General features: G+C 28.3%; 3 protein-coding genes across 7 annotated transcripts; 2 read left to right on the forward strand and 1 right to left on the reverse strand.

Moving 5' to 3' along the window:
• Window positions 1-2138: 2138 nt before the first annotated feature.
• LOC114125643 (longitudinals lacking protein, isoforms H/M/V) lies at window positions 2139-8866 on the forward strand. Of its 5 annotated transcripts, none has more exons than XM_027989496.2 (9): window positions 2139-2442; window positions 5025-5172; window positions 5239-5403; window positions 5465-5740; window positions 5823-6074; window positions 6133-6277; window positions 7261-7400; window positions 7483-7570; window positions 7657-8866. In XM_027989496.2, the coding sequence occupies exons 2-9, from the start codon at window positions 5029-5031 to the stop codon at window positions 8535-8537; spliced, it is 2091 nt and encodes a 696-aa protein (XP_027845297.2). In that variant the 5' UTR covers window positions 2139-2442; window positions 5025-5028; the 3' UTR covers window positions 8538-8866. The 5 variants fall into 5 exon arrangements, with proteins under 5 accessions (XP_027845297.2, XP_027845229.2, XP_050064515.1 ...); XM_027989428.2 differs by having other exon boundaries at window positions 2140-2442; window positions 5022-5172; XM_050208558.1 differs by lacking the exon at window positions 2139-2442 and adding an exon at window positions 4463-4588 and having other exon boundaries at window positions 5022-5172.
• Window positions 8867-11247: 2381 nt separating this feature from the next.
• Window positions 11248-13653, reverse strand: LOC114125991 (DNA-directed RNA polymerase II subunit Rpb4-like). Its single transcript, XM_027989881.2, has 2 exons — window positions 13230-13653; window positions 11248-13162 (listed from the first exon to the last, which is right to left on the reverse strand). Exons 1-2 carry the CDS (start codon window positions 13323-13325, stop codon window positions 12842-12844), a joined length of 417 nt encoding a protein of 138 aa, XP_027845682.1. The 5' UTR covers window positions 13326-13653; the 3' UTR covers window positions 11248-12841.
• Window positions 13654-14412: 759 nt separating this feature from the next.
• On the forward strand, window positions 14413-19179 carry LOC114125907 (ufm1-specific protease 2-like). Its single transcript, XM_027989759.2, has 9 exons — window positions 14413-14792; window positions 14930-15136; window positions 15211-15447; window positions 15751-15955; window positions 16024-16263; window positions 16724-16876; window positions 17430-17556; window positions 18367-18620; window positions 18676-19179. Exons 1-9 carry the CDS (start codon window positions 14745-14747, stop codon window positions 18882-18884), a joined length of 1680 nt encoding a protein of 559 aa, XP_027845560.2. The 5' UTR covers window positions 14413-14744; the 3' UTR covers window positions 18885-19179.
• The last annotated feature ends 336 nt before the right edge of the window (window positions 19180-19515 follow it).

Genomic DNA, 19515 nt, shown 5'->3' on the forward strand with positions numbered 1-19515 from the left:
ATTATTATTTATATTATTAATATCGAAGTATCGTAGTCCGTAGATTCGATATCATTGAATTAACTTTCAAAAAAAATAAATTTTGGTTTAGAAGGTGGTTACGACTTACGAATGCGTTAACCATAAGATTTTATTATAATTTAACAATATTAAATATTATTTACAACATATTAATGCACAAGTCATTATATTATTTATTTATTTCAGTAAAGAGAAATTATTTATAATGTATATTGTATTGTATTGTTTAAAACGGCAAACCGATTTCTATACGAAAATGGTATAAACGTAAATAACTAATACGGTCGTGTGTACGCAACAACAAAATAAATATTGTGCGTTACAATTTTGTGTAGCACGGAAAAATATGTTTTTACTGTTTTTAGGTTTCAACAAACACACGTCTATAAATAGTAGTATGAGTAAGAGTAACATGTGTCTGTTGTATACGGTACTGTTAAATGAATTGAATGGAAAAATCCCCTTACTATAAACTATAAACAGTATTAACAAAAATCCTCAGCATAAAAGTTAATCGATTTATAAACTTGCCGAACAATAATTAGAAGTCACAAAAACTATCAAAAAATGCTCTATAAAAATATTTAAAACCAATAATATCCTTAAAAATGACCCATATTTCTTGACATATTATTATATAGACATAAGCAAAAGAAAAACGATGATTAAACTTTTGACATAGTCGCTCACAATATTCAATAATATTTAACTTACCCATCGCATTATTGTTTTACTTTGCATGTAAATAATTTTATATCTTTATTAATATTTTTATATTTAATTTTGGTGATATTATTATTATAAAATTTATGAATTTATAAATATTATATAAAATATATTCTTTTAAATTATTTATTACTAATTACATTTTACATTTCAATCGCCATTTTTATACTGCGGATTTTTTTCCTAACTTTGGGATTTATTTTCCAGGGTTTTTTTCCAGCCAACTTATAAAACGGCTTGTATAGAAAGTTTAATTATTATACATATTTAAAAAAAATACATTAACGGAAATCAAGTACTATAATTGGTGATTGGAGGAGGAAGACTTACTACTTTTTAAAATATAATGATTTTTTTAAACTCTATTTTTTTATAGTTGATTTTTGAAAATGTGAACAGTCGATTGCTGTTCGTTTACCCGACACTTAAAGAAACTAATTTACTAATATTACTGTCAAAAAATTTTATACGGTATCTATCAAGTTAAATAATACTACAATTAATTATCCTTTTGTTTTCATAGGGGCTTGAAAGACTATTGAAGAACTAAGCCCCGCGATATCTGCCAAGCATTAGCTCAGAATGATAGTAATTACTAATTATTAAAACCAAAATATAAAGAGCGTGGTTACGGGGATGGTACTATAAGAACGTCGGTGGTGGTCATAGAGGATGCAAGAATAGAATTCACGCGAACACGTAAATGATCTGACGCGGATATTTCGTGGTGCGCTGTAAACACAACGCATTACGCAACTGCATTAAACATCTTTCCAGTTGTTGCCTGACGCTTGGCAGCAGCCAGCAATAATGAATAAATAATAATCACGACAAAATAGGTCTAATAATTTACGATTTATTAATATCGTATTTTCTGAGTACGTGTCGAGCGTGCCACCACCGTTATCGGTATTGCGGTTCACGATAAAAATTATAAAATCTGTCCTCAAAATAAATTCCCAGTGTCGGCGGTGGCGCTGCCGTAATAACAATTTTTCGTTTCACTTCCATATCGTCACCAGACTATGGTATTCATTGATTTTAGGTGTATCACCACCGTGGTATCGTCCACTCAACAACGACCGCACGCACACACCGACACACAAACGGACAGACCCGTTGCCCATACAGTACACATCAAAAGAAAAGAGGAGAGAAGTAGTGTGCGGCCCACGGCACCGCTCATCGACTCGTTTTCGGCGGTTCGGCCGAACAACGTTCGTCATCCCGCAAACCGTAGTTCCCCTAACTCGTCGCCACCGACGTCGTTCCAGCGAATTCTCTCCGCCGCACACACACACACACACACACACACACACACACACACACACACACAAGCCAAATACGGCGCGTCGGCTAACACTGTCGTCGCCTGACGCCTCGCTCTCTCTTCCCACCGTCATTCTTGGTCACCACCGTCCGTCCATCCATCCGCGGTGGTCGGTCGTTACTTGCGTTACGCGCGGGCGGTGGGTCTCCGGTGGGTGGTGGGTGGAAATGGTGATCCGCACGGGGTTGCCAGGGCAACCGGTACGTCGTCGGCCAGCGAGCGCGTCGTACAACACTACGGCGGCGACGCGAACGCGGGCGCACAACGGAACGAACGAGGTCGACAACGAAATGTAGGCTTATCATCAGTTCCCGCTTTGTGCCGGCCGTTCAAATTGTCCGTTCCTCCTTGTTTGGAAACTCCGTGTAAGTATGTAAAAATCGCGTCCGCCGCCGTCGTCGCCGTTTGCGTTGTACAAACATTCTTTCCTTTCCATTTTATTTTTATTTCTATTTTTTTCTCCCCCTCCCCCCCAAAAAATGCCGTTTATTTATTTTTCGTTTTATTTTTTTCCCACGTCCGTGCGCTTTACTTCTCTACCACTCGCCGTCACTAGCACCCTCTGCCCCTACACCCACGCTACATTTGCTCACTTTTATACCATACTGTATTACTACTATTAGGTACTGCTGTCTCGTCGTGTGTACGCCTCACTCGGCGTAGGCTATTTCACACCGTGTGATCGAGGGGTGGTTATTGTAATAATAATAATAATATTACGTGTCGCGACATTCATACTGCATAATAATATTGTGATAATATGATTGATATGTTGTATGGCGTGTCGGCAAGCCGTCGTCCGGCTCGCGCACGCAACACACGAGCCTCCATCGCTAAGCTTTTTTTATTCTCGTCACGATACGACCACAGATAAAATAAAACTATATTTAATCTGTGATACGACCTACTTGATGGATGGGTGGTGGGTGGAATACACGAAAGAGCGTCTAGCGATAAACGTATTTTCATTGTCGCCGCCGCTCTGGTTCTCGTCACTTGCATTTTCACTCATTTCAAGCAGGTCCCAACAATAACGAAAATAATAAAATATATTATTAGTTATTATTATCGTTACGAATTTTGGTTTTCGAAGATTATGCGGGTTTTTTCGACCCGTTGACGCGTTATCGTTTTCTCTTCTTCACAACTCGTCGGACATGGATGGTGGTCGACGGTTTTTAGGTTGCCCTCCCCCCCCCCCCAGTTTGGTGTTCGTCCGGCTGGTCGGGTCCCTCTAAATCGATCGTCTCGTTTCGCTATACCTCGTTAAACGTGCCATGGAAATTTTTGTTCTTCGTTTCGCTAAGTTAAGCACCCCCAAACATTTTTATTTAAATCTGCATATTGCATTTTGAGTTCTGTTACGAAACACAACAAGATTCAAGTCTAAAACGGTCTCAGAAAAAAATTTAAAAATAATACATCATAATGTTGTTGGAACACGTCATTTTAAGTAAAAAATAACAGTGTACCCGTACCCGTTGAAGCTTTACATTTGTATAGTAGCTTTTCTCCTTTTTTTGTTGTATTGCTAATTCGAACAATGTTTATCATCGAACCTAGTTCGTAAATTTCAGCTACTGTGTTATTGTGTTAAACATTTTAAAACACTTCATCATCACTAAAAACGATAAAATCTTGTCGTATTATCTATTACCTATAGTAGTTATATATTACTATTTACTACCCATTCCAACAGAATTTCGACTCCGTATGCCGTATCCCATTAGTTATTTGAACTTATTTTAGTTACTCGATAAATAATATTAGAATATGGATTGTTTTACATAATTTATTGTTGCTTGTTCAATAATTAATTGTTCTAACATAATATTTAGTTCCTATTCCATGTTAAATTATATAATTATTTCAACTGCTGATTTCTTTGTTTAGGCGATTTTATATTTTTAATGTTAAAATAATTTATAACGTTTGGTTTGGCATTCATACTTAATATTCTTTATTATTAATTCGAATTTCGATTAAATGGATTTCAGAATTCTAGAATATTCATAATGTATTATGTCGTAAAATTTATTTGTAGGTGCTGTATTAATAATTTATATGCGTTTATACTTACGCAGTTACGCAATAACCTATTTTTATAATTAATTTTAATATACTAAATCAAATGTATAAAAAACTAAAATTAATTCTTAATTTACTAAAAATGTTAATAATATTATAAAATTAAATTTTAAATATAATACTTTTCATCAGTAATTTTATTTTTAAAGAATTTTGAAGTATTATTAAATTCAAAGGATGAAATAAATATGCTCTACAAAAATGTTATACATTCTACGATTTAAATTTTTTGTTGGAAATTTATAATTAATGTTTTTTGATAATAAAATGTGCATATCTGTATTTCACAGTTTAAATTATGATTTCTAAATGATGGCAATTTGCAATTTAAACATCAAACTATACAAATTATCCATTGAACAAAAAGAAAGGTTATAATATATGTGTTTATTTAAAATTTAAATAATTTGATAATAGCATAAGGTGTGTATTAAATCAAAATTATTAATATAACTAATATATTTACAGTTAAAATTAATTTATTAAAATCTATTTAATTTCATCCATAAAATTGTTTCATATTTAAAAAAAATATGATCATGAAATTTCTAGAACTAATATTTATTATGTTTTTATAGTATATTTACTATTTAATTCTAACTTAAATAATTTAATCTTAAATTAAATAAAAAAGAAAATTATTATTTTATAATTTAAATAACCTAATGGGTATTGGAAAATATTTAAATTCGATCAAAATTTAATCAAAATACCGTGGATGTTAAGAATTAATAGGTTATTATTTTTAAATTCAATTTTACTTATTCATGTGTATAATGACTAACATCATTGTAAATATAAACAATATAAACTCATTTGTATTGTCCGTTTAAAAATTAAGCTTAAAATATTTCAGAAGTACAATGACAGTTAATGGCCAGCACTACTGTCTGCGATGGAATAATTACCAATCAAACATGACTTCTGTGTTTCATCAGCTTCTTCGAAATGAATCGTTTGTTGATGTTACTCTTGCTTGTAATGAGAGCACGCTTAAAGCACACAAAGTAAAATATTTTCTCTATTCATCTTTGTTTTATGAATTTTTTATAAACATTGACATTGTATAATAGGTGGTATTATCAGCTTGTTCATCATACTTCCAAAAATTATTGATGGATAACCCATGTAAACATCCAACCATTATATTGCCTTACGATGTTTGTTTTAACGATCTTAAGTTCATCATAGAGTTTGTGTATAGGGGCGAGATTGATGTGTCTCAAGCTGAATTACAAGTAAGTCTAAAAGGTTTGTGTAAATGTAAAAAATTCATTAAACAATTAATTGTATTTTCAGTCTCTTCTAAAGACTGCAGATCAGTTAAAGATTAAAGGACTATGTGAAGTACCTGAAGATGAACGTGATACATCTATTGTTGCTGAAGTAACTCCTTTGGGGCCATTAAAAAGTGGTGGAAGAGTGTTCACAAAATTACAACGGAGAACTTCTCCCTATTCAAAAAAATTGAGTCCTAATCAGATTCAGCAGGATCAGTTTAATCGAAGTTATTATCGAATTGAACAATCAGGTTTTGCCCCTATTAGTGTTGATCAAGAAAACAAATCTATAAATGTAAAAACTAAATACTCAATATGAATGAGTAATAATTTGTTAATTATTGTTGTTGAGTTTAATTTAGTTGTTTTCTTTCTAGACTATCCATTGCATGACTGTAGCAACATCAACTGAAGATGATGAAAAAGAATTGAAGTCAACACTAACAGATTTACCGGTGGTCATACTAGAACCACATCCTTCATTAAATTTACAAGCCCAACAACAGTCCCAGATAGTTCACATACCAATACCACCATCACAACAACAACAACAACAGCAATTAAGTCATGCAACACAACATACAAATCAACCACAGTTGCAACAAGCTGCAGTTCAAACTCATTCACAAGTAAAGTATTAATTAATTTTTGATTTTATACATTTTATTAATTTTATGATATTTTCAGATGATTATCACCACAGGTCCAGTTATGACAGTGAATGAAGCTGACATTTCACCTGATATACAGCCTGTTGGACCAAGGGCAACACCAGTACCAGTAAAAAATAGCACAAGTCCTTCATCAACACCTACACATAGAGATATGGCTGGTAATAGGTTTAAAAAAATAATTAAGATAATAAATTATGAGTTTTTGTATTAATTAAATATTAAAATGATAAAAAATAAATCAATACAGTGAAACTTCTAATTAATGAAGTCTCATGGGGAACAAAAACAAAATTGAATTCGTTAAATATAATTAACGCATTAATATTGAAGGTCGTGGTTTTCAACAATAATTCGTTAAATATAAGTTTTACTGTATTTCAGTTAAGACATGAAAAAATAGTTCCATCGTTTAAATATTTTGATAGAAATTAAAATAATTAATACAACAATTTATAATAATACTAAAACACACAAACTCCTATAAATGTGGTATTTGGCATATTTAAGTTGGAAGGATATCACTTTCAATATACCCCGGATCATCATCTTAAATAAATTAAATCTCAATGAGTTAAATAAATTGATGATTTATAGCATTAGCTATGGTTGATAATTTACTACTGATGAAAATATCATTGACTACAGGGGGAATGCAAAGAGAGAAAACTGTGCCTTATTGTATAATAGTAATTTAATATATTTCTTTGGCAATAGCTTGTTTGATATTATAATTAAAACTGAAATCTATTAGTTTTTGTTTTATTGCATATTTTATCCTAAGAAAAAGGAGATATCATAGTCATGTTTAATTTAATTTAAATCAAATCAAATCACAGCACACTCAGCACAGATATCCATTCTATGTTATAATTTGTAGTGTAAAATATATTTACCATTATTATATTATATAATATAATATAAATAGGTATACAATATATATTATTATTTTATATTTTTATTGTTTAATTTTAGGGTTGAATTATAAAATTAAATTAAAAATGTAACTTTTAACATATTTTGCTCATTGTTACTGTTCTAAACTATTAATTAATAATATTTACCATCTAATATTTAATTCATATCTAAATAAATGGTTATACTTTATATTATTTTAAATGTAAGTGTTATATTTTTATTTTAGTTGGTACATCATGTTCAAATGATATGATGAGAAGTGATGGAAGTGAGAGAAAATTTGAAAGTACTAAATTTGAAACACTTCGTACAATTGATCAGTCATCAGATGCAATTGGAATAGAAAGACAACATTCTAATGACCGTGTACTAATAATTTATTATAAACTGTATTATAATACATAATTCTTTCATTTATGATATTAATAATATTTATTTATTCTTCTAGAATATAAATGATGAAGATAATTCAATGCATACAATGATGATAACACCCGAACTTTTGGGATTATTACCAAATTCTTCTAATACAGGAGGTACTTGCATTTAAACATATTATTTTATAATATGGTTTTATTTCTGTGATGATCAGTTATACTTATATACAGTTATTAAATTACAGATGTTAGTGAAGATAGTTCTAGTAATAATATTAACAAACAGTATGGTACAAATGGGGGAAAAGGATGGACAGCTGATGATATGGAAAATGCTTTAGAAGCATTACGTTCACATAATATGTCTTTAACTAAAGCATCCATAACATTTGGAATTCCTTCTACAACGTTATGGCAGCGGGCTCATCGAGCTGGAATAGATACTCCTAAAAAAGACGGACCTGCTAAATCTTGGAACGATGAAGCTTTAAACATTGCATTAGACGCTCTACGTACTGGCACTATTTCAGCAAATAAAGCTAGTAAAGCGTATGGTATACCTAGTAGTACATTATATAAGATTGCACGGCGGGAAGGAATTAGATTAGCTGCTCCATTCAATGCGGCACCTACTTCTTGGGGTCAGGAACAGTTAGACCAGGCATTACATGCCATACGAACAGGGCAAACGACTGTACAACGAGCTGCAGCTGACTATGGTATACCTTCTGGTACACTATATGGTCGGTGTAAACGTGAGAAAATTGAATTATCCCGCAGCAATCCAACCCCATGGTCTGAGGATGCTATGATGGAAGCTCTGGAGTCTGTACGATTAGGTCATATGAGTATTAATCAGGCAGCTATACATTACAATCTACCATATTCTTCATTATATGGACGTTTCAAAAGGGTGAAATATGGAGCTGGGCATCCAGATGATGATTGTGATGATATGATTGATTCAGATACACAAAGTGAACAACAGCACATTCAACAACAACAACAGCAGCAGGCAAATCAGCAAGTACAAGCTACTCCAGTGTCTCAAATAATGTTAGTTCAATACCCAGCACCACAGATTCAAATGTACCAACAACATCCAACTCATTCAACGACTAGTTGAGATGAAGTAAAATACTTGCAGCCATTGTGATGTGTTAGAACTGCAAGTATTCTCTGTAATAATTTATAAGTCTGATGGATGTACTTTTTTTTTTTTAATTTATCTGTGATATTTAAACAATGAAAACATTATTGTTATTCAATGTTTTTATTTGATCTCTTACAATATCTGTTGTATATTTTAATGTAAATATATTTATATTAAATTGAAAAATATGATAATACTATTTTAGTACATTGTAGTTTATGTATTGTATGTATTTTGGATTACAATATAGTAAACATAGTATAAAAAAAAATAATAAATAATAATCCAACATGTTAAAACTATGTGAAATGAATTGTTTTTAATGTTATCAAGCTAAATGAATTAGTTATTAGAACATATATACATATCTACAATAGTAGAAATACTATTCTAACTAAAGGCATAATTTGGTTTTAATAACAAATCATTATGTATGATAAATAAAATACTAATTATTAACTAGAATTAATTTTCCACTATAATTCTCTCTCAAATGTGATGATCAGATCACTTTTTCTACTTGAAAATATTAGGGCATAACTGTAAAAAATAAATTGTTAACTTAATACAATCAACTCTCTACATGGAATCTTAAGTATTAAGCATATTATTTTTACATAAATTGTAGAAAAAAAAATAAGGTTATCTCTAGTGAGACTATTCTGCACAGTGCACACCTATGTTTTTAACAGGTTTTACTAAATCAAGACAATCAATTATCAAGTATTTATAAAGAATTTAGTATTTTCCAATTTATAAATTAAAATAAAATACTGTTGTCTATAGATATAGTTTTTATTTTACTCAGTCTTTGTATAGGCTCTAGAAATTTTACAAAAATACCCAATAAAAGTATAATTTTGAAATAAGAATAGCCGAATATTTTAAAAGTTTACTTCAGTTTTGTTAAAAATAAATTACCATCCATTAGGTTAGAAGTTATCAACATTTTTAGGCTAGGCCCCCCTTTTGGTCAACCCCAGACGAGAGCCCCCTCATAAAAATAATATGCAATACAAAGTGCAATTATTATTATTGAAATTTCACAATCTTTTTCTGTCCTACCAATGCAATATTGATATTTAAAATTATCTTGCCCCCTCCCTCCCTTATAAAGCTTTCGCAGCCCACCGGAGGGTCGTCACGCCTCACACTTTAAGAACCTCTGCATTAGGTCATAAGATTAAATTGTGCCTCGTCATACTTTTCTATTTTTTTTTTCTTAGCGATCCTTTTGAAATATTTCGCAATTTTCATTTAAATGTTTTAATATTAATATTGTGTTAAACATATCTTAACATTGATTTTGAAAATAACTTCAATACAAAATATCTAAATATTTCTTGGCATTTCTTTTTAAGTATTCTTTTGTATACACTTATGAAGTTGATACTTACTAGTCTAGTAAAATATATAATTGTAGATTCTGATTTGTTGATTTAGGTATAAGATAGTTAAATTTGTATCAAGTTTGTTAAACTTTGTTTTCATAATATGTATACACTGGACTACAAAGATCAGGTAAACAAATTGTTTGGTATATACTTTATACTTGATGATAATTATTAGTTGGCCCAATACCTAAATTATGATTAAGTTATGTCTTATAAATTTATAGTTATATAGCTAAAAATTGATATTAACATTAACTTGATTATATTTAGTTTATTATGTATAGTTGACGTTAAGTCTTAATTCATATTTTATGGCTTATAATTATACTCTGTCATTTAGTACTTAATTATTCAAGCAATTTTATTGTCTAAAAAATAAATACCCTTATCCTCATAGTGACATAGTTACAAATTAGAATTGAACATTTATTTTATTCAATGGTATTAGGTAGGTATTTAGGTACTTGTGAATAATAAATAATTAATTATTATTATTATTTTTTTTATAGCTCAGTGTTTTACTGGTAAAGTTTGATTTGTCATAAAGTATATTAAATAACATAATGTACCAACATTTTTGATAAGGTTTATAAATATTAATAGGCATTTGGTACAATTATTTATTTCTATGATAATAAGTCAACTGTTATCGACATTTATCATTATTTTGTTATTTTTAATTTTACATTTCCAATTAAAATTAAATATAAATATTAGTTATAGAATCTCTATTCTATAATCAATGATATTACCTATTATTCTTATTTTTTTATTGTGTCACAAAGTATGAAATAGTTTAATAGTTTGTCGTCATCATACAAAGGTTGAAAAACACAGATCTATAGTCTATGCATAGAATTAGAAGGGAGTAGTATGTTCTCGTACTTCCCAAGTACCCAAGTCAAATTTACTATTTCCAGATTTGGCAACTCAGTGATTCAGTAGTTATATAACAAGTTAACACTTAACATTCCAAATCACTATCTAAGTTGATAATTAGACTTTTGACTCTAATGTTCTTAAAAAAATACGAAATTGCATTAAAAAATTATTTATTGCAAATTTAAAAATCATATTACCATTTTATTTACTTAACATAACAATAACAATAATAATAATAATAATAATAATAATAATAATAATAACAACAACAACATTAATAGTATAGGTTCTTATTTATCTAATATTTATATTTATCTAAGTTATTCTATAATTTACTGTTATAATTGTTGTGTGCCAGTATCAGAGTTGAATCCAAATTGTTATTTTGAATGAAAGTTACAACTTAATAACGAATAATGTTTTTATTACATAAAAACAAAATACATGTAACTAATATAATAAGTGGCTGATTGTCGTGAAAGTGCTCTGGTGTTGATAGCTAAGGTACATCTGCCGTTGCTGGTCTTCGGGCTTCCTTATATATTGTGGTGCAACAATTTTAATTTTTTAATCTTACAAATAATAACATGTTATCATATTTAATGTTTTTTGGTCAATATATAGAGCATTATTAAATATTTTAGCAACAATAGACTGATTCACTTTTTTTAAAAATTCACAGTTTAAAAGAAATGTTTTTTCAGTGGAAATAATTTCTAAAGTACTTATAATAAAGTATACAACAAAATGGTCTACTGAGTTCTGAGTCTGTTGTTTCATCCGAAGAAACCCTAATTTTTCTTATCTATCTTGTATTGAATTATTTTATCCATTGTAACATTTACTAATATAGTTTTTTCTTATTGAAGATCTGTCAAGAATAGACCTATGTCCTATCAGTGTACTCTAAAATATTTTTTAATATTGGATTTTCAAGTTTATTTATTGGAATATTGGCCGAAAGAAAGGCATTAGTCAGATTATAACAAAATAGAGACAATTTATTATCTTTTAAAAAACTTTGTATTTTAGGTACCTGTTAGTCTGGTTTAACTTCTCGGCGATGTATTCCTTGTACATATTTTTCACATGAAATGTGTTGTACTATGGTACATTTTTTTTAGAAGCCACTTATATTTTACATATTTTGCAAAAAAATATTTCACCATCTGAGGAAAATAAATTCTACCGAATTTATTGACATATTTTGGCAATTGATTTCATTTTTGGACAAGACAGAAACACAACAAAATGTACAAAAACACAACTTAAGTAAAATTATGTGCAACTGTGTGTAAGTAAAATAGTAAAGAAAACTAATAAAATTACTTGAGATAGTAGTGTTATAGTTTCTGTAATTCTTTATAGTTTATAAATTATAAATATGAATACAGTAATTGGTGAATATATTATGATCTATTTATACTAGACGTTTGACATTATCTGATAAAATATGTACATGGCCATGTGTTTACTTATTGCAATACTAATAATCTAGTTTAAACAATTAAATAAATTACATACAAAAAGTTTTGAATCAAATTGCTAAATATTTATGAATTTATGGATACATTAAAAAAATGCTCTCAATATACATTTAATGTTTTAATTTGTCAAAAAATGCAAAATAAAAAATATAGTACCAGTATCATATAAAAATATATTTTCTGCTTATGAACCTATACGTGCTGGAACATCAGGAAAAAAATTACATAGTATCAAAATCCCAGTCCTATTGATAACATATTCAAAATCTGAATGTCATATCGGTTTAAATAATTTTATTAATATCATAAAAAACAAAAAGTTTTTGGACGCAATTACTGAATGATGCTGTAGTCAAGCATCACCCGGCGTCAGGTCTATCATGGGTGACCAATAGAGTTATTAGCGACAAAGCAACTGAGCTGAGTTGAAGGATTTGACTCAAGCAAAATGATTTGAAACTCTTATTCCTAGTGAATATTGATATAATTTTTTTAAGTGATTAGTACAATTTAATTAGTACTGAATACTTAATTTAGCTTGTATATCATCTAGAATTTGTTGTAATTCATCTTCATCAAATCTACCTTCCAAACTGGGTATAAGTGATTTGGCTTCATCAGCAAGTTGAGGACATAAGTTACCAATTGACGCCAACTCAAACTTGTGCAATTTTTTTCCAGCAAGTAAATTCCTTACAGCAACAATGGTTTCTTTGTTTTTGAACTTGGAACACTGTTCTGTATATGTCAGTGTTTTGTTAAACACTTCCGAAAATTCTTGTTCTTCTTCGGCACTTTCATTTTGATTCTTGCGAAATTTCAACAACATATTAACCTAGAATCGAAATTAGATTATTAAACTCAGTGATTAGATATACCGTTAACAAGTTATATTGGTTTACTTCGGAAATAAGTAAAGTTTCAGCGTTTTCAAATTCTTTGGGAAATTGTAACAGAGCGGCGTCTTCGTCTACAGCAGCATTCATATGTTGCGCCATAGTGAATACTAGGAATGTGCACTATGTGTAGTATGCACTGAACTAAATATATGAAATATTTAGTTCAGTGGTAGACGGTAGTACATGAGTATGTCAGTTTAGTGAGTAGATTTTTTTAAAATAATAAATTGTTAAATGAACTGAACATGACAATTTTAAATAAGTAAATAATCAAATGATAATAACGAATACATATTTTTTGATTTTATCAACTTCAAAGCTGCCAATCCTGAAAAGTGAAATTCGTAACAATTTTTTCGCAGTTGACATTTATTTTAAGATATCTTAGTTCATGGTTGACACCAACTTCATATCAATAAATTTGAAAAATATATTTATTTAATATTATTTGAATAATAATTACAAAAATGAATTGACATTTTAAACTTAAACTAAAAGCTATTATGAAGTATCTAATACTTTGACGTAGTTAAAATAATCAAACTGTCCACTGTCCAGTAAAAATGTTAATTCCTTACAAGTAATTGCAGTCTGTAGTCTGTACTCTGCAGGAAGTTTTATTTGACTTGGAGATTTTAGTTCTACAATGTGAGAAAAAGCAAATATTAATTTGGAAATAGTGAAATATGTAATAAGGCGCATTATTAAACCAGTATACCTATACTATAGAATACTAGTATTATACTAGTATTCTATGCCTATACGGTAACTACACGGTATAGTTTTTGAGACTGTATACTCATAAATCATAATATAACAACATCGTACTCGAATTTACTAAGATTTAACATTTCAGCGACGGAACATATTCTGTGGTTCGTGCTGAGGTCTACACAGACATAGATAATTATTGTGGTCTATGTGAAAGGATAGTATATTGAATTACGAATTCGGAATAATATGAATTTAATAATAAAAGATACTTAAGCGACTTGCTCAATGCTCATATTTATCGTTTGGATTTGCATAAACTCAAGTTAATAACTACGATAAAAAATATTCAATAGTTTTAATGTTCAAAAAAATAATCCCATTATATAGTATTCTTGTGACTTGTCAATTAGTAGTATTGTATCAAATACTGTAAATGATCATTTACAGTATTTGATTGTATATTATTAGTATGTGATAGTACCAGTACGTATTCACGAGTAATGAATAAAATGGTTCTTAGAAGAATGAAAGATATCATTCTAAATTCTTAGTTTTATAAATTTTTGATTTTCTGTGGATAAATGTGATAACTTAAATATCTTTGAGTGATAACATTTCTTGCGGTGTTCGATTTTGCCAATAGATAATATTAGACTTATTAGTATTTACTAAATATTTAGTATTTTAGTAGACATTCACCCGATAATCAAGATGACGTGTTACGTGTTTAGTGAGAGTTCATGTTAGGCAGTTGTTGGTTATTAAATACTAAATAGTAATTTTGTTCATCTTTCCTTACACATAATGGATGCATTTCGTCGTGAAGTAGTAATTTGCAAAGACGTATTGCAGGTAATGTTAACCTTTTTAATTTAATACGCCAAGTATTAAGCTAAGCATTTAAATATTAAGATATAAAATTGTTTTCTAAATTTGAAAATTGTGATTTTTGATAACCAATTACCAATAACATTTTAAATTTTATGTAGGGCCTAGAGAAAATTGGCTTATCAAAAATCAACGCATTTGTTCTATTAGGGGTTAACATTGATGTGGAAAATGTGTTCAAAACCTATATAATTGGTTTTGTGGATTCGTCTTTCAGTGTAGATGATAACTGCCCTCACAATTTGAATACCTGTGGTTTGGCAGGAAATGCCGATCTAATTGAAAACGTCCAGGAGTATTTGAATAATGTACATACATATATTTCTTAATTGAAAAACGTTATTAGCTATTAATAATTATGAAGTGTTTAATTTAATTTTAGGATCAATTTAATGAAAATTATTCACTGTATTTGAACATAGTTGGTTCAAAAATTAATCTTTGGGAGTTTAAAAAAATTGATGATGCTATTCAATCTGAAAAACTCGAGTTTCAAGTTCAAACAAAAGAGGAATTAAGCAATAATTTATTATATTTTAGAACTTGTATGAAATTAGAACTTGACAGAAAAATTAATGATTGTGACCCTTTAAACACAGCAAGTTTATTAGAAAAAAAGGTATGTTTATAAATACTTACGTTACTTTAATAATAAATTAACTGTGCTTAAATTTAATAATACCTGTTTATAAATGATAACATTATATGGTGATAGAATATGTTTTTGCCAAGTGATTTTAATCACAATTAGTATAACTAATAACATTTTTTCTTAATTATTATATTTATATCAAGAAGAGTAATTATAATAATCAGAATAATATAAGATATATATTTTTTTTATATATTTTATTAATTTTGAATTTAAACTGATTTTAATGTACATATTAATTACAAGTTTAAAATGTTTCATTTGTTTTAGATTGGTTTAAAACCTCTTTTTTATATCAAAGAAAATAAACAATATTTTGGAAAATTAGAAGAAAACAAAACTATTGATGGAATAAAAGCAAAAACAAAGAAGTTGGATTATGAAGTTTTAAATATATCTGTGTATCAAAATTTATCAAATGCACCAACTGAAAACACAGATACATCTGATTTCCCTATAATTCATCAAACGAATGGTATAGTTTAAATAAAACATATTTAAAATCCACTAAAGATTGTGATTTAAATTGTGTTTTGTTTTAAGAACCTTTTGATGAAGAACTTGTTTGCTGTCAGCTAGACACTTTATGTGTGGTTCCTAAAAAAGCCACATATACACAGGCATACAATTTGGTTTATGGTAGTATAATCAAGAATATTCAATCAATTCAATCATTTTTGGCTTCAAATCCCAAAGATCTCCCTGCTGTTCATCATTTTTTGCCTGATACATTATGCCATTTTTTAACAATTGTTTGTTCACACAATCAGATAGATTCGTACAGTATGTATATTAATAATACATTTAAAGTACTAGATCATGTGTTATTACTAGCAATTCATGATTATTTTATTTCTAATGACATCAGTTTATTGAAAAATATATAAAGGATTATAAAATGAATGCATTTCAGCATTAAGTGGTTTTTGTCTGTCCATAAATATACTATTGAGTATTGACATATGTTTTTATTTAGAATTTATTGTTAGCTTCAATTTTTTTAAACAAATTAAGTTATTTAAGTAGTTTTTCATTGTAATTTATTAAATATTGGTTGCTTACATAAAATAATTTAAAATTTGGTTTTACGTTTCATGATTATGTCAGGTAATTTTGGCTTTTAAAAAATGATTTGTAAATAACACATGATACTAATGAATTACCTAGTAATATAATTTATTATGGTGTAAAGGCCAATTTTATTTTCTTAAATTAACTATTTTTAATTTTATTTGTTTAATAGGTAATTTAAGAAAAAAATTACACAATGCTTTTCATTTGTCCATGGATAGACCATTGTTTCGTATATCAAATGCTTATCAATTTGATGCTAAGCCATCTTTAGATGATGATGGACTTTTGACAAATGTACACGAAGGTTTGTCTCCTTCAGGAAGTAAGTTATAAAAAAATAAATGTATTATTATTAGATGGTTTAAGGTGTTAGGTATCTATTATTTCCAAACTGTGTACGTTTAGGCAGCAACATTTCATTAAACTTGGGAAGAGAGGAAGAGTTACAAGAACTGCTCAGAAGAATGGATAATATTTTATTGAGGGGATGTGACATGAATATGAATAGAAATATATAAAAGGTAAAAGAAATATGAAATTGAAGCAACAATAATTGAAGAAATAAGAAAAAAAATCAATAAAATGTAATTTAATATAGTTAATGTTTTATTAAATATAAATGAGTCAAGTGCGAGAATAGATATTGAAACATGTGTTTGAGATTTTAAGGGAAATTTATTACAAAAACATAATGTTGTAAGTGAAATTTACCAAAGATTAGTTTTATTGAAAATATTATTTTAAATACTGTAGTTATCTGTTAATTTATTTCCTTTTTAATAAAGTTTAATAAATGCATTTTATAATATTAAATTGTTTTCTATCATTTGAATTGTTATTTTTGTATTAATTGGTTAATACATTTTTTTTTCTAGTAAAAAATGGAAAAATTTCATTAATTCAGGGTACATACACGTTTTACCATTATGGTCAAGGTGGTTTTAACGATCATCAGTGGGGTTGTGCATACAGATCTTTACAGACATTATATTCTTGGTTTAAGTATGTATTTTAAATTCACATACATTATAGTTAATAATATATAGGTATTAATATGAACTTATTAAGAGGATGTCGTACGTACATATTTTGTCTCCTTACACACATATGACATACTAATTTTTCATTCATTAGTTTCAATAATGTGCTTTTAGTTTTAATATTAGAGTTAATTGATCTATTATCAAACTTTTAGGTAAGAACATTATCTGTGTTCTCTCATTGGTTTTTTACAATATTTTAATTTGTTAGTGAATTAGAGCATTTTTAAATATTTAATATTATACATATTCATAATTTACTTAAAAATTAAAATATAAAAAAACCAACGAAAGAACATAGATAATGTTTTTACCTAAAAGTTTGGTAGTAGATATGAATAATATTAATAATTTAATCTAATATTAAAACTAAAAGCACCCTATTGAAACTGGTGAATGAAAATGTATTAAGTGGTTAGTTTTGTTAGATCTATTAAATAGAATATTTAAATATACTATGGGTGTAAGGGGGGTTTGGGTGTTCAAACACCTCCCGAAATTAAAGATAAAACAATTGTATGATAAATATTGATAAATATTGTGAATCAAATTTAATGTGTGTTTATCCAAACCAAAACCCCCTGCGAAAATATTTCCTACCTACGCCTGTAAAATATACTATATAGTATATAAAATAGAATGTTTAAAACTAGGATAAATATGTATCAGGTATTACATTTTTAAAATGTTTTTCCTACCTACTCTAAAATATTTTTAAATGTAATAATAGACAAACTAAATTCAACTGTTAATATTTCTTATGTTTTAATAGGTGGCAAGGGTGGACTAATAAACCAGTGCCTTCCATTCGTGACATACAGCAAATTTTAGTTGATATTGGAGACAAAAATAAATCATTTGTTGGTTCTAGTGATTGGATTGGTTCAATGGAAGTTTCTTTTGTATTAAATGCACATTTGGATGTCACATGTCGAATAATGTCTTTACGACAAGGAGATACATTAAATTCAGTGTGTCTTGAATTGTCTGAACATTTTGATAGACATGGCACTCCTGTGATGATAGGTAATAGAAACATTAGTAGTATAATTTCATAATTTTATCTTAATTAATGTTTTAGGCGGCGGAGTACTTGCTCACACTATTTTAGGAGTAGACATCAATGAAGAACTGGACGCAGTTAAGTTTTTGGTTTTGGATCCTCACTATACAGGCTCTGACAGTTTAAAAAGTATTCATGGTAAAGGAGTTTGTTGGAAGGATGCATCATTTTGGAAAAAAGATACATTTTATAATCTTTGTTTACCATTGAGTTTTAATGGCATATAATTAATAATTTTATATTTTTTATTTATTTTGTACTGTTATTCATTTTAAGTATTCTTTATATTATCATTTATAGAATGCACTTATATGTGTCAAACTCAATTGAATCATAATTACTAAAATAAAATAGTTTATAAAAATAGAAACAAATATTGGTAATACATTTAATTAAAATATAAATTTCAGTGTTCTCCAAAATTATTCCAATTATTAAACGACTGTGATTTTAAGGAGTTTTTTTTGTTTTTAGTTAAATATAATATATTTAAATACGAGTCAATTAAATATGAATTTTTGATTTTTGTGTTCTTAATTTAGTAAACCATAATCCACTAACTAAAGTTTAAATTATATTCTTGAGTAGAATACTTGTCAATTCTTTGATCATTTACTATGGAGAGTACAGTATCTATAAGTTATCAAGTTGGTTTTTGATATGACAAAAATATGCAAGATTGGCTGATCCCAAATAGTTGAAAGAGAAGGTGAAGAAAAAGAAGTTAGAAATTTATAAAAATGATGGTATTTTACCTAAGATTTTAAAATTTAATATAAGGTCCTAAAATATTTCAACCTATATCCAAAAAAAAAAAAAAAAACAATTTTTATTTGGAATTTTTCTAAATGTTTATTT

Source organism: Aphis gossypii, chromosome 1 (assembly GCF_020184175.1).
Source record: "Aphis gossypii isolate Hap1 chromosome 1, ASM2018417v2, whole genome shotgun sequence".
Lineage (NCBI taxonomy): Eukaryota > Metazoa > Arthropoda > Insecta > Hemiptera > Aphididae > Aphis > Aphis gossypii.

What these genes read in the sequence shown, in the direction of transcription:
- LOC114125643 (XM_027989568.2), top strand. Translation starts at nt 4,475, where the DNA reads ATGATGGCAATTTGCAATTTAAACATCAAACTATACAAATTATCCATT. An exon ending in TCCATTGAACAAAAAGAAAG is followed by an intron (nt 4,537 to 5,021) that starts GTTATAATATAT and finishes AAAATATTTCAG; the next exon opens with AAGTACAATGACAGTTAATG. An exon ending in TACACATAGAGATATGGCTG is followed by an intron (nt 6,278 to 7,260) that starts GTAATAGGTTTA and finishes TTTTTATTTTAG; the next exon opens with TTGGTACATCATGTTCAAAT.
- LOC114125907 (XM_027989759.2), top strand. Translation starts at nt 14,745, where the DNA reads ATGGATGCATTTCGTCGTGAAGTAGTAATTTGCAAAGACGTATTGCAG. An exon ending in TTTGCAAAGACGTATTGCAG is followed by an intron (nt 14,793 to 14,929) that starts GTAATGTTAACC and finishes AATTTTATGTAG; the next exon opens with GGCCTAGAGAAAATTGGCTT. An exon ending in CAAGTTTATTAGAAAAAAAG is followed by an intron (nt 15,448 to 15,750) that starts GTATGTTTATAA and finishes CATTTGTTTTAG; the next exon opens with ATTGGTTTAAAACCTCTTTT.
- LOC114125991 (XM_027989881.2), bottom strand. Translation starts at nt 13,325, where the DNA reads ATGGCGCAACATATGAATGCTGCTGTAGACGAAGACGCCGCTCTGTTA. An exon ending in AAACTTTACTTATTTCCGAA is followed by an intron (nt 13,163 to 13,229) that starts GTAAACCAATAT and finishes TTTCGATTCTAG; the next exon opens with GTTAATATGTTGTTGAAATT.